General features: G+C 49.3%; 1 protein-coding gene across 8 annotated transcripts in view; it reads left to right on the top strand.

The window, feature by feature from the left end:
- Itsn1 (intersectin 1) overlaps window positions 1-17930 on the top strand; it is a 205055-nt gene that overhangs the window by 156542 nt on the left and 30583 nt on the right. For 7 of the 8 annotated variants that reach the window (XM_074072743.1, XM_074072746.1, XM_074072744.1 and 4 more), the window contains 3 exons: window positions 10893-11014; window positions 12644-12750; window positions 16877-17060. In XM_074072743.1, the coding sequence (XP_073928844.1) occupies window positions 10893-11014; window positions 12644-12750; window positions 16877-17060 (413 nt within the window). The remainder of the gene's footprint in view (window positions 1-10892; window positions 11015-12643; window positions 12751-16876; window positions 17061-17930) is intronic. The other variant, XR_012447870.1, reaches the window with a different exon arrangement.

Genomic DNA, 17930 nt, shown 5'->3' with positions numbered 1-17930 from the left:
AGGCCCATGCAGTGCTCCACAATAAACCTGTCGCAAATGTGTTGAGTCACTGGGTCCTTTATTTCTCATCACAGCCATCTGTGGCCTTGTGTTCTTTTGCCAGCACAGGACGGAATGTTCCCCTCCACACTCCGACATGCCAGCTACTGGAGTATTTTTTGCAGTCATGCAGCTTGGACAGGGACCAAAGCACCATCTCTGCCCCAGCACACTTAGAGAATGAGAAGTTCATTGTCACCACCCTGCTCCATGCACCCCGAGATTCCTTTCCACATCCAGGCCTCAGACGCCTCTGCTTTATGTGCCGGGCCTCCAGCAGAGCCCAAGCTGTTATCTGCCCAGCAGAGAAGGCAAGACCAAAGAGGCCTCTGCCCTGGGGTGTTGCTGTGGATTCTAGGACCCCAGGGGAAGGCCCCACACAGCTGAATTCTCAGTAACCAGACTCAGTATCCAGTGGGAACCTCCACCCCAGCCCGTCTCAGGGGGTGGAAGTCACCTGCCAGAACTCTCCCTGCTCTCGCCCTCTCTTCTTTCCTTCTTCCCCTCCTGCTATGTCAAAGGCACCATCCTGCCCGGGATTGCCCTCCTGATGCATTCCACAGGACCTGGTTGCAGGATATGGAACCAGCCTGGTGATACGGCTGTGCTCAACAGATGGAGAAACAAGGAGGAGATGCCAACTGACAAATCAACAGTCATTCTAGCTCATGATGGACAGAATGAGACAGAACGTGACCAAGGGCCAGCCCTCTATGAAGGGGAGGGCCTGGAAAGACCTCTGAAAGACAACAAGGGGTGGAGATCTGACTGCAGTGCCCCTGTTCAAAGTCATGGGGAGGAACAGTCTCAGCCTAAGGAATACTAAGTGCAAAGGCCCTGGGGCCAATGAGCTGTTTCTGCTCTTCCATCGGGATGGCACAGTCATGGGTGGTCTCTGTATTCGTGCTTGCCTTTTAGTCTTTCACCATGCTGAGGGCAGAGAGCTACTTTTAAAAACACAACTTCTGCTTAAAATCCTTCAGGAGGGTTCCTATTCATGTAGGAAAAAGACCTAAATCCTCTATGTGGTCTGCAAGACCCTGCCTGATATGCCCCCTTCTTCTCTTGCCTTTCCCATCTTCATTTATTCCCAGCTATGCTCAGTTTTTAGCCCAGTTCAGTCATCATTGTTTTGGGGAGCCTCCTATAGCTGATTCAGTCCTTTATGCTCAATGAGGTGAAGCCCCCAAGGTGGGCCCCGTTCCTGGCCCACTGTGCTTTCTAGTTCTGTTCACCTCATGAGTCACCATCATGACCTTCACAAAAGTCCTGGCTTTTGTGGCCCCAAAGGCTTTCCATCTGGCCCTCTCCAGCTCACAAACCACTTCATGGAACAGAACATTTTCATCACGGTACCTGGTGAAGTTGGAACCCACTCCTGCTCCCCACAACAGCATCCTAGGCCCATGTCAGGAGGACGTGAGGGGTGTGCATGCAGCATGGATGTGGAGCCTCCTAGCCTTAGAGATTTTGTAACTCGACTTCCCCAGCATCACCCACCACCCCCCAGCCCAGAGCTCCTGTGCATTGCCTGTCTAATTAGCAGGTGATATGTGAGCACCTGAGTTCACGAACCTCTCTACCACCTGGCCCTAGCCTGCCCGTCCAGTCTTCCCCAGCCCAGAACCTTCCCTGGTTGCCACAGCCTCCTCACCACCTCCCCAGGATTCTGTGTCAAGTTGAAGCTGCTGGTGTACCCCAGTAGGAAGTGCTCTTACCTGTCCCCTATCTTCGCCCTCCTGCTCTCTCTGCCCCACTTCCCACTGCATTACCTCACCATGACCCACTCTTTTCTGAGTCCTTGTCACACATGACAATTAGTGGATGGGGAGGCTGACACATAAAGGCAGATGCTCTTACATCCCTCATTAGGGCAAGGCCCCCACATCTCAGACCCACAAAGATGCTCACTGAGGCCTGGGGTATAGCTCAGAGGCCCTAGGTTCTGTCTGCAGAACCACATTACTTAAAAAGCCTTTCACAGAACACCCCCTGGTCAAAGGCTGATGGTGCCCTCCCTTGATTATAAGCCAGAGGGCAGGTGACTCTCACACACTTTCATGTCCCCCCGAACCCCCCCATACCTGCTCAGGAGGTCATGGGTACAGTAGCCCTCACCTTGCTCCCTCCCCTTGTTCTACCTTGTTCCACCAGCTTAGTCCTTCCTCCCCAATTAGGCTGCGGGTGTGGCAGTTTTGTTTATTGTCCTCACTGTGTGTGGCCTAGAACTCAGCACAAAGCCTGAGCTGGAGAAGTCTTTGTTGAAAAAATTAAATTCTTATGAAAAGGCCCTAAACAGGAAATGAACTTAGTAATCATAAGAGTTGTTCATCATTCTTACAATCACCCTACAAACTACTGTTCATGCATGTACCTGCCTTTGCATCTCCCCGACTATAGAGTAGAAGTGTCACAAAAGCATATGGGTGGCTCTGGGCTGTTGCTGAAATTGGGTAGAAATGTCTCGGATTCAGGGTATCTCTTGTGTCCTAAAGGCATCAGTGTGCCAAGTTTATGAGGACCCCGGATACCAGGCTATTCTTAGTCTTCCTGAACACAGTCTGCTTGGGATAGGAAGTACACGGGCCCCTCTGTGTGGCCTCCAGAGCCTCCTGTGAGCTGGAGCTGTCCTGGGACTGGTCAGCCAAGTGTCATTTTCAGAGAAGACCTAGCTGCGTTGACCCGAACTGGGTGCCATCAGCCCTGCTTTCCCAAAGACAAATGTGTCCTCTCAGCCAGACTTTGTGCGAAGCTCTGGAAGATAAAAGGGTGTGAACCCATTGGTCCATTCCAGTGTTTCCTTATGGTGTCATTTCCTGAGCGTGCCCAAGCTAAAGTTTCATTCCTGACTCCATACATCTCTGAACTGTGCTGTCCCAACCATGAAATGGGGGCATTGAGTGGAGTGACCATGGGAGCTGGGGGCCAGTGGTGGCAATGTGGCCTTACATGCAGCAACAGGGGCACCAGGAGCAGAGCATCAGGATCTCTGAACTCCAGGTTGTGGATGGCCTCAGTGAGATGGTGCTGTCACTGCCATCAAGCCCCTTGGACAGATGCTTGAGTGACCTGCCACGGGCTGGATTCACCTGAGCAGTATGGCAGCCTCAGTCTCCATGTACCTGAACAGATTTAGATTCCAAATCTCGCTCCCTCACTCTTTTCATACCAGTTATCTCAATTTCCAGGCCCTCTTTCTTCTAATGAGTGGTCCTCCCTCAGCTGTACATTGGAACGACATGGGGGCTTTACAAATGGTGGCCATTTGGGTCCTACCAGTCAGATTTAATCAGACTTGGGTCCAGTAGTGGCACAGATTTTTCAAGCTCCTTGGGTGGTTGCAGTGGGCAGCCATACTGGAAAGCTCATCCCATCCATCCTCTACCCAGGTACCATAGTGATATCCCCAAAATACAGACTGAACTTCCCTGCCCTGCACCAAGGCCTCCTCAGCTGTGCCTCCCATCGGGGTGTGGGCCACCCCGTGTCTCCCAACACTTATGAGTTGAAGCCCTAATCCCAGGGACCTCAGGATGGGACCAAATGTGGAGGCAGTGTCTTCAAAGAGGGATTTAAGTTAAATAGGGCTGGGGGTAGCAATCCAATCTTACCAGTGTCCTTGTAAAAAAAAACAAAAACAAAAACTGGACATACAGAGGTACACCAGCAATATGCATGCACTGAGGAGCCCTTGTGAGAAGATAGGGAGAAAGGACACTGACAAGCCAAGCAGAGAGGCTCAGGAGATACCAATGCTGCCTACACCTTGACTTCCAGCCTGCAGAGCTGTAATAAAGTAAATTTCTGCTGTTTAAGCTTCCCAGCCTCTGACATTTTGTTACGGCCACCTGAACACACTATAACACCAGCTCTCCAGCAAAGCAATAGGTGCAATGATTATGAGCATGGACTCAGGCCAGACGCCCTTCGGCACTTGTTAACTGAGGCTTTGTCAACTTATTTTTCTTCTCCATTCCTCAATTTCTTCATCTTCCCAATGGAGGTGACAGTAACCACTGCATAAGATTATTGGGGAGGATTCAGTGAATTAATACATTCATAGCACCAGAGCTGGGGGCTTAGCGTGGCATTCGGCACTCACTCTTGTTATAACCATCACCCCAGCATCTGCTTCCCTCTTCCACACGTTTCTGGGCTCCAGGCACCCCATGCTGACTCCTCTCTGCTCCAGTGTCCTCTCTATTTAAATCCGTCACTACTGCCCGCCCACCTGGACACCTGCCTAGTGACATCTGATTTAGTTTGTGCTGCTGTAACAGAATACCAGAGTCTGGGTAAATTATAAAGAAATGGTTCTGGAGACTGAGAAGGTCAAGATCCAGGGACTGCGTCATTCCATGGCAGAAAGGTGGAGAGAGGGACCAGGGTGGAGCACATCCTCTTATCAGGAGCCACACCTGAGATATGACAACACTGATCCATCCATGAGACCAGAGCCCATGGGACCTGATCTCACAACGCTGTTGCCCTGGAGATCAAGGTTCCAACGTGAAACTTGGGGGGCATATTTCAACCACAGTAATAGCCAACTAAAATTACTCCTCTACAAAATACTTCCAGACCCCTCCAGTCAAAACTACTGTGAATTCCAAAAATGAGCTTACACTTCTACTGTCACACCTTAATCTGCCTTGTGTAGCCTAAGGGTTGATTTATGGCAGCTGCCTCCTGCAGGATAGGGCACATTGAAAGCAGGAAAATCTGGGCAGTGACACAAATGGAGCCAAGAGTGAGCTAAAACCTGCCTACCATAAAGAGACATAACGCACATGCCAGGAATCCCAGCGTCAGTCATGAAGACATAGATTAAATGCCCTCCCCACCCCCTGTATTCCTACTTATGGAAAATTAGGAGATGATTTAGCCCTGACAGGAATTTAATTTCTACCACTTCTCAACAGTTCCTAAAATGCCTGACAAGCCATTTAGGCCAGATTGCCCTTCTTGGAAGAAAACAAAGCCTATTTGTACTTTCAAGCTTTTGGGCTATGGCCATAACTAGTGCAGTTAAGTGGATGTTCCCAGAGGGATCCAGCTATGTAGGGTATGATGAGCCTCCAAAACAGGCCAGAGTGGGATGTCCAGGTGCTGCACAAGAGTCTTTGGTGCCATTAGGTGACATTCCTCATCTCTCACCATGGGCCTCTGTTGACCACCAGCTTCTGCAGACCCTCACACAATTCAGGTTTTTGTTTGTTTGTTTGGCAGTACTGGGGTTTGAACTCAGGGCCTCACACTGGCTAGGCAGGCCCTCAACCACTCCTCCAGACCTACAAAACAAATTTGCAACTCTGAGGTCTCCAGGATTGATGATTTGCAGCAAAGCCCTTTCAGAGACACGTGTGAGTCGGCAAGGATGCAAGTCAGCCTGGCATGCCTGAGCCCCCTGCAGACATCAGGATCTCAAGGGATGAGGATTGGCCACTTCCCCCATCACTGACCCCAGTTCCCAGCACAGAACGCATGACCTCATAGCTTGCAGAGCACTGGGGTTTCAGACATCAGCTGTGAGCCGGAACAACATAGCATTTGACCAGAAAAGTTTCTTCGGGTCGTATCACTTGGGCTTATCTACTTTTCCTACATGACAGTCCACCCCACATACCATTTTCCCAGGATATTAGAGGAAGCACAATTTGATAAATTTCCCGAAGAGTATCCATTGCAACCCCATGGGGCTCACCTGGCAGGAGAGACTAAGTCCTTAGGGACCCCACTTCCCACATTTGGATCACCTCTCGAGATGCCTGCAGTGTAGACAGGAGCTCCAGGTGCCCAAGTAACATGTATTCTGCCAATACTGACCCAGGGCGATTTAGCAATAGGATCTGGACTGGAAGAGGCATTATATATTTTTGCCCTTAAGATGAAAAGACATCACCCAAACTTCTATAGTACTCTGCTCTGGTCCCTCCACATTTTGTCTTAAAGTCTTGTTCTGAATCATGACCTCTATAACCTTTCCTATTTCTTCCACTCCCAGTGTCTTTGTGCTCATGTGGCATGCAGAGGAATATTTCTCGTGCTGGTCCTCACGTGCTCAACAGCACGGTCTCATCTTCCCTAGCCATCAGGAAGCCCAGCACAAGGTGGGCCTCAGTAGGCAGTGACCTCCCCAGTGCAGAGGGTTCCTACCTCACTGAGTTTATTGAGTGCCTCTTCTCCTCACCTCCCTCTCACCAGCACTGCTGTCTGGCCCACTCCAGTGCTTGCTATTTTAAATTTAATTTTCCTGTGGACTCTTCTCCAAACATCTGAGTTTCCCCAATGTCTAGGACAGTATCTTGCTTATTTCTGTGTCTCTTGGACTTCATAGGAACTTAATAAATATTTATTGGCCAATTTATTACATATTTTGCCCCTTCAGAACAGGAACCAGTCCTGTTTATTTGGCCAGCTTGCTGTGAGGGCTGGTTTGTTTTTCAGAACTGTGTTAGGAAAGACAGAAAGATTAGAAGCGAGGAGAGACCCACTCACTTTTTATCCTAAAAGCTTTTTGTGTTCTTTGAAATTTTACCACATGCATGTGTTCATGTATTACTTTTGAAATAAAAAGACACTGTTTTGAAATAAATGATACTGTTTATATGAATAATGGCTGAAGGGTACACGATGGCCTTTTTGAGGTTTGATTTTCTCACTCTTCTACAGTGTGCCAGTCTCTAATCCTTCCAAAGAGCGTCACATCTCTCTCTCTACTTTGTAAATGTGTTTAAGAAAATTATACAAAACTTAGGGGCGTGTATTAGGGATATTATGTGGGCTGTCACGGGGGAACATTTAACTGCTTGGAGTCATTTGCAATATTATTTCAGCTGTGAGTAGAGTTTAGTTACCAGACTCCCTGCATCCCTCCTCCACAGGCGTGGACAACCATTTTCCAGTTTATTCCCTCGTGTTTCACTGGGCCAGGGGGCTGAAGCCATGTTTCTCCTAGGACCCAAAGGAGAGAGTGACCATGTCCCTCCACCCTTAAAGAAAACGTTTTTATTTGCAATGTCTTTTCCATTTGCCCTGCTTTGAGTAATGGAAGTTTTTAAAAACTCTTGTTTTTCTAAATATTAAGTTTTCAGAGGAAGGATATTTTTGAGTTCAAAATGCTTTTTAAAGTCTTTCATGGTTCTCTTGGTCTGGCATTCACTAGCAAGAACTTTTTAAACAGTATCCTGAGGGGAAGTTTAGTGGCTAAAAAGACCATTTCAAGCCAATATGGTTGGTGGGTAACGTGGAGCCCAAACTCCCTGCAAAGCCTTTGATTTTCATTGTGTTCTGGGTCCTGGGGAGGTCATCAGGGCCAGCCTACTGTTTTCAGAAAGGCTGCAGTTGAATATGCATGGGTTGGGGTTCACTGGGGCAAGCAGCCCAGAACCCCTCCACCCCCAGCCTCCCAACACCTCTGAGTTCCACCAATCTGACTTGGGCCTTGCAGGTGTTTGGACCAGAAGGCTGGGATTGCCCAGGACAGGAGGATTGCAGCAGCCATGCAATCCATCCCTAATTGACCAGGGCACCTAGGATTCCCTGACCCCTATGCAGGTGCTTTGGCTGTGTACCCAGAGAAGTTTCTGGAATCCAAAGCAAGCCATTGACCTCTCCTGACAAGGCTTTGTTTCCCATCCCTCAGATGCTCCAGTGTGTCTCTGGTCCCTCACACCTTCTTGCTGCAGAGTGTAATCCTAGTCTGGTATTGATTTCTAGTAATGGTGGTGTTTCCCAACAGGGTCTGTTGGCATGTGTGTGGGCAGTCCTCTGTCCTCTGGTCCTTTAGCAGTCCTGCTCAGCATGCCAAATTCTAGCAACCATCTTGTCATTAGGACAAGAACACACTCTCATCCCTGGGAGTGGAGTGGGGTGGGGTGCAGTACAACCTTTAAGCTGATGTGGGGGGTACCAGTCTCAGCCTAATGTGGGGGTAGTACCGGCTTCAGCCTGGGGGACAGTACCACTTTCAGCCTGGCAGCATGGGGGACGGGGGCAGTACCACATCCAGCTGAAAACCACTGAAACCCAGAGTTCTGAGCTGGACTCTGGAAGGCAGCGATCTCTCTTTCATCCTGAACCCCTGTACTCAGCACAGTTAGTGTCAGACTCATGGTGGAATGTTAATAAATATTTGTGGAACACATGAGTGGTGTTCACATTCATGGGGGGACCTTTGCACCCAATACAATTGCGTGTACAACGTGCGTGTACGTGGTGTACATGCACATGCATTTGCTGGGCAAGATCCTATGGGAACCATCGCCTCTCTCTAAAGAAATTGTGATCTAATGGAATGGTCAGAAGACTGGTCCAGCTGTGACCACTGCTAGCCTGATGTTTTGGTTGCTGCAAACGTTGCTATACCATGTTTGTTAGGTGAATTTAGAACTATTGTTCGGTACTAGTATTTTAATATCCTCTTGGAAGCGAGCATCCTGAAAACTCCAGGGAAGAATGCACCCACGAGAGGCCTCGTCTTAAATGCATGGGCTGCATTTGATCTTAAACAAGAAATGGGCTGAATCCTCACCCTTGGACTCACTCACAGGAGAGTGGGCCAAAAATAAGGCAGGAATTGGGTATGCCTCTCTTCCCAACTAAGAAGTGTTTCCTGGATGACTTTCCCAAGAAGAGTCAAAGAAACCAGGGAGGCCCCTCAGCATCCCCCACCCTGAGTTCACTCAGCAGCTGAGCAGAAGCTGGCTGAAATGAAAGATTGAGCAATTGCAACTTGCTTCCTTCCTGAGAGCCATCACTAATGCAGATGTTTTCATAAAAGACAATCAACACCCCAGGCTGGAAGAAGAGCTGGTCCACGTGGGTGGCTGAGCAGATGGGCCAAGTTCAGATACATCTGCAAGTGTGCAAAGGGTCATACTCACCTTGCAGCCCTGGGGAAGTCTAGCTTGGCCACAGGCAGTGGCTCTGAGTGAGGTCCAGGATGGAAGGGTGTGGAGGGTATTAACATAATTATGGCTCCTTCTTGATGCTTTCCTGGCATCTTCCTGCCTGTTCTGGAATGTTCCTGTCCCAATGAGAGAGACTATGACATGGCTATGGCATCCAGAAAGGACGACTGGCCAGGGGAGGGAACAAAATCAAGGGCTGGACCAGCCCTAGCGCTAAACTCTGGAACACTGAAGCATTTCAAGAAGTCCATGATACCATTTGCCCCAGAGGGATCATTCTATCTCCAGAAGCTTCCAGCATATAGACAAGCTCAGTCATGAGCCCAGATAATGCCCTTGGGTGAGACGGAGTCTCTGAGGAACCCCTGGTAGTCCAGAGCAGCCTTCTCCAACGTTAGCATGCCTAAAAAATCACCCGGAGAGCTTGTTAAATCACAGATTCCTGGACCACACTTCCAAGACTTGGCAAAGGCCTGGTAATTTTCATCTTAGATCACAGGTGCTGCTGGTGTGGGGACCACACTTTGAGAACTGCCAGAGGACTTCACACTGTGTTCTAGTGCGCCCCCTTGTGGGCAGTAGAGGGGACGAGAAAAGAAAGTGAATGGGACTCCACCTGCCACCAGGACATCTGCCAGTCTATTTTACAAATTTGGCTTCTGCCATTAATGACCCTCTAATAAAAAGAAGTGTGTGTATGGAGGGATCACTGGCCTGGAAGAGGTGGGTCCAGGCCTGCATTTGGGGTGCTCTGAAGAATGGAGCCTCCCCACCCTTCAATATGGATGTTTGGAGCAGGGTACAGGCTCTGCAGATAAGCCACAAAGATTCCACACAAACAAAACCTCAAATAACAAGCTAAGTGGGCAGAGTCGGGAGTTGGCCCAGCTCAGGGCAGCAGAGTAGCCATTTTCTGGCAGCCTTGGCCTTCCTGGAGTTCATCCACAGTCAGAGGGTCTACCTGAAGCTTGCAGCTTAGCTGCCATGGGGACCAGGCAGTGGCCTTGTCCTGGAGAGTTTTCCCAGCTCTGTCTGGATGTGTCCTTCATCCACCTGGCCCCGGGTCCTTCAGGAGCCTCATTACAACCACCTCATCCTCCAAAAACCAGCTTCCCTATAACAGCGTGCCCTCCTGCATCTTGGGATGGACAGTGGTGAGCCGGGTTAGAGCACAGCCTCAGGAGTCAAAGTCTTAGGGTTGGATTTTTGCCTTCATTACTGCCAAGCTGAGAGACCTGGGGTGAGCCACCTCTCTGAGCCTCAATTTTCCTGTCTATATAATGGGGATAATTCTAACATAATACAGGAGCACTAAACACAGTTGCCCGTGTAAAGCTCTGAGCACGGTGCCTGACATGGAAGTGCTGGCTGGTTCTTACCAAGTCTTTTAATATTGTTTTCGTGTTTTGGATGAAGCAAGAGTGTGTCACTTGTGTTCATTTCTAGGGCTACTGTGACAAATGACCACAACCTGAGTGGCTTAAAGCAACTGGAATTTATTCTTTCACAATTCTGGGGCAAGAGTTCTGAAATCCCTCCTCAGCTCTGGGGAGGATCCATTCTGGCTCTCTCCTAGATTCTAGAATTGCCAGCAATCTGAGGCTTCCCTTGACTTACAGATGCATCACTCCCATCTCTGCCTCTGTCATCACATGGCCTCTGTCTGTGTCTGTCTGGATCCTCTTTTTATGGCCACCCTAATTGTGTGTGACCTCATGTTAACTTCATGACATCTGCAAAGACCCTATTTCCAAGTACAGGTCACATTCACAGGCCTGGGGTGGGAGAGGGGGCCAAGACTTTAATGTATCTTTTGGGACACCAATCAACTCACAACACTGTTGGACAGAGTAAGGCTGCAGGGCCTAGCAGTCAACAGGACCTGGGCTGTGGGTTTCCCCAGCCTTGGACTAAATCGTCCACAATGGTTGTGTTTTCCAGGGTGCTCAGACTTACATCTGTTGGATATGTTGACCCCAACTGAAAGGAAGCGACAAGGATATATCCATGAGCTCATTGTCACAGAAGAGAACTACGTGAATGACCTTCAGTTGGTTACAGAGGTAATGGCAGCTGTGGGTGGCTGAGGTGGCACTGCAGGAGGCTGGGAGAAGGGAAGGCCCTGCTGAGAAGAGAAGGCCTGTGTCCCGATTCTGAGTCTGGGACAATCTTTGATATGTGGGGACCATCTGGACAGCCAATGACAAAGATCTTAACTGAGAGGACACAGCCAAGTTCTTACCCACAGAGACGCAGAGCTCACTCATGCCAAGGAGTGCCCAAGTCCTGGAGGAGTTGGTAGAAGAGTGGGGATGGGGTGTGAGACTGTGAGTTGGGCTCCTGGATCCAGTCAGAGAAGTTGTAGGTCAGCCACCAACTTGTTGATGACGTACGGCCTGTCACATGACCTCCCGGGCCCTCGGTATTGGCATCTGAAAATGGCAGTCCATGGACTGATCACTTGAGTTATTCTTAGCGCTCCATAAACCTCCTAGATCTTCATAAGCCCCTGGCCTGGCATGGTGCCTCAACTGGCCTGTCCTCCCAGGTAGCCATTGAAAGGCCTCAGCCACCATGTCTGGAACACGGGGCAACACAGAGTTGAGTAGCCCTGCTTAAAAACCAGCCTTTTTCCACACACAGGTGGTTGCCTTATTAGGAAACAGGTTTGCAGTGCTGGACTTGAGGGTCACCTACAACTTGAAAAGTACTGTCATGGTTTGGAAGCCACCCCCCCAGCCCAAACATTGTGGAACCATCTAGTCTCATAGTCTTAGTGTCTGTGGGCTTACTAGTGTTGGAGGGATCCAGGATGGGTTGCTGGAGTCCAGAGACCACCATAAACAGCTGGAAGTGATGCAACTCCCAAAAAGGTGCCAGTTCTCAAGACATTTGACTGCTATTAAATGTCTAGGAGTGAATGTCACCTCCTTAGAAGCTGTCCCTGTGTGCAGTGCACAACTGTTTGTGACAGCCTGGACTCCCAGGGATCAACCACACCTGGCCAAGTTTAGTTCAAAGACAAGCTGTCCCTGTCCCCCAAAAAAACCTTCAGAAGGATTCCCTGCCCTAGACCTCCCTGGAGGTCAGGAGCTTAGCCATATGAGGCCCCACCAAGATCTGTGACTTACTGCTGGGCTCATCCACACAAAGCTTGGGAGGGGCTCATTTATTTGAGAGTACAGGAGAAGGGCAGGGTAACCGTCTTGTAACCAACCCCTGCATGAATTGGCTGTGTGTGGGCAGAGGGCAGAGGGCATCGAAGTCGGTCCTGCTGCTTCCCTGACAAGTGCCTGAGACTTGTCTGGGTGGCAGGTGAGAAGGAAGGAGCCACCCATACCCACGGGCCTCATCATACCCCTACTTGTCCCAATGGACCTTTTTCCTCCCAGTGGGCAGGTGAGACAGGCCCACCTGTCTGTGTAATGGACTGACTTCCTCACTTCTTATTGGTGGAGCTAAGTCCCATCCTCCAGAGACTCCACTGGCCTCCCTCCTTTGTCCCCTCCTGAGTGGGAGGGTGGGGTAGCGACCTTCCCTGCTGCCACACACCTCTTCAGGGAGGTGGTACCCAGGTCCAGTTACATATCCGAGGTCTCTCCCTTGCTCTACGCAGAGCGGTGAGTGTGTGCGTGTGTGAGTTTTGAGCTAACTGTTTGCTTTCTGAACTGCTTCGTTTTCTGCACCTGTAGATCTTTCAGAAACCCCTGATGGAATCTGAGCTGCTGACAGAAAAAGAGGTTGCTATGATTTTTGTTAACTGGAAGGAGCTGATTATGTGTAATATCAAACTACTGAAGTAAGCCTTTCTTCTCTAATTCCCAGCCTGGCCGCGCCTCCTCGGCTTACACACCAGCACCTCTGTGTGGTCCGTTTGTGTGTCCCTCATGCATGCCACCCTGTGTCACCTTCTGCCTCTTTTGCTCATTGCCACTGAAAGAACCATTGTCCTTTTGTGCCTTCATGCGTTCTGGAAACATGCTGCAGATTTCTCATGGTGGGCAGTAAATTACCAATTCCTGCTTTGATGGTGGTTCCAGAATTGCCAGATCTGGCAATGCTGGTTCTTGTTCCCTGACTGGCTCTGTCTTTGGTGCAGGGCAGCCCCCAACCCCAACACCTACCCCGGACCTGGACTCCCAGGTGGGGAATGTCAGCTTCTTGAGGCTTCTTGGCTTCTGCAGAATAAGAAGAGTGTGAAATATTCTGGGTCTAGTGTGAGTTCGTCCTGCAGGGTGACTCTAGACAGCTGGCCTGGGGCCACTTACTTTTTATCCCCACTTTACTTTACAGAGGCAGCTTGGGCCAGGAATCCAGGGACCTGGGCTGGGATGTACCTCACAGTTCTGCCACTTTGAGCCTCAGTTTCCCCACCTGTAAAATGAGCATTAGATTATCATAAGGGTCTCATCCAATTAAAACAAAAAATCAAAACTCAAAATCTCTGGCACCAGGCCTCATTACAACATCACTTGCTAGAATGCAGATTAAGCCCTGGGCTCCACAGCCAGGAGCAAGGGCTGCCCTGGCCTGAAAGTTTCCGTGCAGTCCTCATCTCTATGTTCAGGTCACTGGGAAGCTGCTAATTCTAAATATGGTCTGTCTTTTTTTTATCTTTTTTTCTTTGTGGTCCCTGTCTTGTTCTCATAAAGTAATTTGAGGTCTCCACTTTCTTGGCCGTGTGCTAGAAAGGAGAACATGAAGGAAGGAATTGAATGTCTGTCTGTGCTCTAGGAGACAGATCAGCACAGATGGCCCCAGGCAAGCATTGAAAGTCTTTCCTGTGCCCTCTGGGAGGATGCTGTAGAAGCATTCCCCCGTATAGGGTGGGTGTCATACTCCAGGTTCGTATCTCACTGTTGCCTCTGGCTATGTGTCTTTGGGCAGCTGGCTTACAGTCCCTTGGCCTGTAGAGATTTTATTTGTCTATTTTCTGTTGCTATAACAAAAAACCCGAGTCTGGATTCTTTATAAATAAAGAAAAGAGGCTTATTTAGCTCATACTTTTAGAGGCTGAGCGCCCAACATTGAGCAGCCCCATTTATTCCGCCTTTGGTTGAAGGTCTCATGATGGCAGGAATGTGTGTGGGAGAGAAATTCAGGGGTCAGGCCTGTTCTTTTACAACAACTTGCCCTTCAGTGAGTTAACCAGGGTCCTGTAAGAGCTACATTAATCCCTTCCAAGGGCCATGCTCCTAATGACCTTGTATGAGGCCCCACCTCTTAAAGGTCCAGCACCACAGTGGGGACCAGGCTTCCAGCACATGAGCCTTTGGGGCCGTGTTCAAGCCATAGCATGACAGGGCCTGTGATTCCATCTCCCACAGGCCTCTGAGCAACACGCGCCTGTGCACAGTAAGTGCGGGCCTTGGGCCCTGGGCCTGTGGTAGAAGCTAAGGACTCACCCCATGGAAGCTGCCCTGTCACCTGGGCAGAAAGGGTCAGTTAGCCCTGAACCTACAAGTACCAAACCTTACGTGCTAGACACACAGGGTTTGCAAACAGACACAGAGTTTGCTGTTAAGCTCTTTGAGTAGCTATAGTGGGGGTGGGAGGTGTCTGATGTGCCCAAGTATCCCTTAGAAAGGCCAGCACCCTGCCACATGCCAGTCAGGGTTGGCCATTGGCTCCCCACTTCTTTCCATCGCCTGTTAGCTCTGACCTGCCTCGAGGCCTGAGGTGGGACCTGAGAGTACCGGACAACTGGGAAATCCAAGCTCAGAGGTTGAGTGATTTGCCTCAAGTCACATGGCAGGGAGACTGCTTTGTGCATGATGCCAAGGCCCAGGAACTAGGGGTTCCACTCAGTCTGTCCCCCATGGAAAGAACATGGAGCCAGGAGTCAGATGTCCCCAGCATCTTCAGTCTTGTTTTGGGCAGCTTCGTTGGGCAGGTGACTCTCCTATCCTTTGATTACAGTCATGATACTCCTCCTGTCTACCACGCAGGTCATTCTGAGGAGCCAGGGGATCTGTGTACAGCTGGCACGTTGTCAATCGTGGGGTGAATGTACCTGCTGCCCTACCCCCTCCCCCACCCCAAGAATCCTGTTCTCCCCCTGCTCCTCGGATTACCTGATTAACTAGTTTGGGCAACCTGGCTATGATCCTCGGCTTCCAGATAAAATAGTTGTATTTAACAGGAGCTTCCTGGGAATCTGATTTCCTTTTCTTCTTTCCAACATTTTATCATGAACAATTCCAAACTTACAGAGAACTTGAAAGAGCTCTCGAGCGAACACCATGTCATAAACCAGACAGTGAGCATTTTGTTTTATCCCCTTGGCCGCACACACCTAATTTCTTCATGCAAGTGAACAACCTTTACGTTGGGGCCTGGAGGACTCCTGGCAGGCTGGAAGAGAAGCCAGTGGGACAGAGAATTTAAGCTGTGATCCCTGGGCTGCCACCACAGGACTGATCATATTGCCTTTCCTGATCCAAGGATGGAAATACACCCCTTGTGTTTAGGGGACATAGGATTTGTTACACAAATAAATAGTGAACTTTTCTTGGTTTTTTTGTGGTACTGGGGATTGAACTCAGGGCCTCATGCATGCGAGGCAAACACTAAACCACTGAGCTATATCCCCAGCCTGAACTTTTCTTCAGTGGTACTGAGGTTTGAACTCAGGGCCTCTTGCTTGTGAGGCAAGTGATTTACCACTTGAGCCACACCCCAAGTCATTTTTGCTTTAGTCTGTTTTTCAGATAGGGTCTTGCTTTTGCCTAGGCTGGCCTTAGACATTTGCCTCCCATGAAGCTGGGACTACAGGTGTGTACCATGATGCCCAGCCCTAAATAATGAATTTTTAAATAAAAATAGAAGGAGGCTAGCTGTGATGTATGGACTTCCTACTAATGATGCCTCTGGCTGGAGGTAAGAGCAAAAGGTTGGCTCCCTTACTGGTGAGTTGAAAACTGAGAAATGTGCCTTTGATAAGAGGGCAAACAGAAACATCTAGAACCTTTTTATATAATAGCCTTATGTTAGAATCATATACCACACCGCTCTGTCCCATCATTGATCCACCCACCCACCACCCTCTGTGATCACAAGGGCGGTGGTGCACACTCGTGGCCTTGCGTGTTATGGCCCTGCCCTTGCCTGTAGAAAATCACTTCTTCCATGTGTGTGCTAAGAGGTCACATTTTATTTTTTATTTATTTTTGTTTTTGAAGAGTTCACATTTTAGAAGAGTTGGAAGGATGGAAGTACAGTCCTGGCTGTTATCACCTTGAGCACTCACATGGCAGGTGGAACCCAGAACAAACACTCCCCATTCCTCCAGTGCCTCCATTCAGCTTCTAGGAATAAACTGCTTGGGTTCGCTGGCTTGTTGTCAGAGAAAAGACTTCTCTTTTTAGAACTCTTAATGTAGTCAGCTTCAAATTAGCCATGGCAGTGAAGCAGTGGAAGTTCAAATGATCATTTACACTTGGCTTTGGCAAACATACTGGAATTATTTTTTGTGGCAATTGACTTACCATCTTCATTGTGTTCTGGTTAGTTTGAAAGTGAGCCTCCCCAGCCTTTGGTGACAGCGATTTCCCTTGGGTAGTCACTCAGTTCTCAGACCACACCAGCCTGGGCCATCACAGATAATCCCTGAAGTGAGACACTCACCCAGCAGTCTTGTCTGATTTTTTTTTCTTTCTAAATTTTTAAGAAACAGATGCTATATTTCTCCACGAGAAAAAAAAATTGTGGCCAACAGCCACTGTGCCAAAGAAAACTGACCTGGTGATGCCTCTCTGTAGCACTAGTCTCATTTCTTTCTCTGTTCCTTGTCTCCCAAATAGATGTTTTAGTGGCCCTCGGGTCTGTGCCCCTCACACACGTTCCATTTCTGTAGAACCTAGAAGCGGGCCGCGGTGCTGTCGGGCAGCGTGAAGGTGGCACTCACCTCCCGTGTTTCCATGCAGAGCGCTGAGAGTCCGCAAGAAGATGTCTGGGGAGAAGATGCCCGTGAAGATGATCGGTGACATCCTGAGCGCCCAGCTGCCACACATGCAGCCCTACATCCGCTTCTGCAGCTGCCAGCTCAACGGGGCTGCCCTGATCCAGCAGAAGACAGACGAGGCCCCAGACTTCAAGGAGTTTGTCAAAGTAAGGAGCCAAGGCCACAGGGAGACCCTGGGTGGTGATCTTTGGGCAGCTGGCTGTGTGAGAGACTCAACAAAAGTCTGAAAGCATCTGTCCACTGAAGGCCAGAAGGAATTAAAGTCTTGGCTAAGCAGTAGGGGACTGTCACTAGCAGGCAGGTGTGGCTGTCACAAAAGGGTGTATTTGGAGAGGAGGGGCCAGCCCTGAGCCTGAAAGCTTTGAAGAGTCTTTGAACCAATGTTAGTGGTGGTTTTGGAGGCATGTCTAAATCTTGCATCTCATTTGCCTTGGGCTCAGGGTTCCCCTTCTGTTTAACTTCAGCATCCTCTGTTCTTTTCTTGGTCTCTGTCCTCCATCTGCAGTGGGAATGGCCAGATGTCTCCACGGCCCTAGGCTTAAGCTCTGGGAAGCCCATGGGAATCTACCTGGCCCTGTCCTGAGCCTGTGTCCCCAGAACTTAGAGTTGGCCAGGGTGGATCCCTGTTGATCACACTGGACACTCAAACAGGCCCCTTCTCTCCCAGGGAAAAAATAGGAAGAGAATAAAATAACTTTTGTTAAAACAGTATAGTTGAGTGAATAAACAACAAATTAATAGTAACGATAACAGGCATGTCTTTGTAACTCAGGCATTTGGGGGGTAGGCTATTCTCAGCTCCCCAAGAATTGTGTTTGTTGACTCATCATCCTGAGGTGTAACTGTGGCTTCTTTTTTGGCTATAACCTCACATAAACTCATTATTTTTCTTCCTCTTCTGGTGTTCATTGACATTACGTACCGAGATTTGCTAGCCAGTGAATGAGGCTTTCTGAGGTCATTCAAAGACGAAAAAGATGGCTAAGAAGTAGGCCAAGGGTGAGATGAAGACCGGA

The sequence above is a fragment of the Castor canadensis genome, chromosome 5, assembly GCF_047511655.1.
Source record: "Castor canadensis chromosome 5, mCasCan1.hap1v2, whole genome shotgun sequence".
Classification (NCBI taxonomy): Eukaryota; Metazoa; Chordata; class Mammalia; order Rodentia; family Castoridae; genus Castor; species Castor canadensis.
The sequence above is the reverse complement of the archived record's forward strand: the minus strand, read 5'-3'. Positions and strand labels throughout refer to the sequence as shown.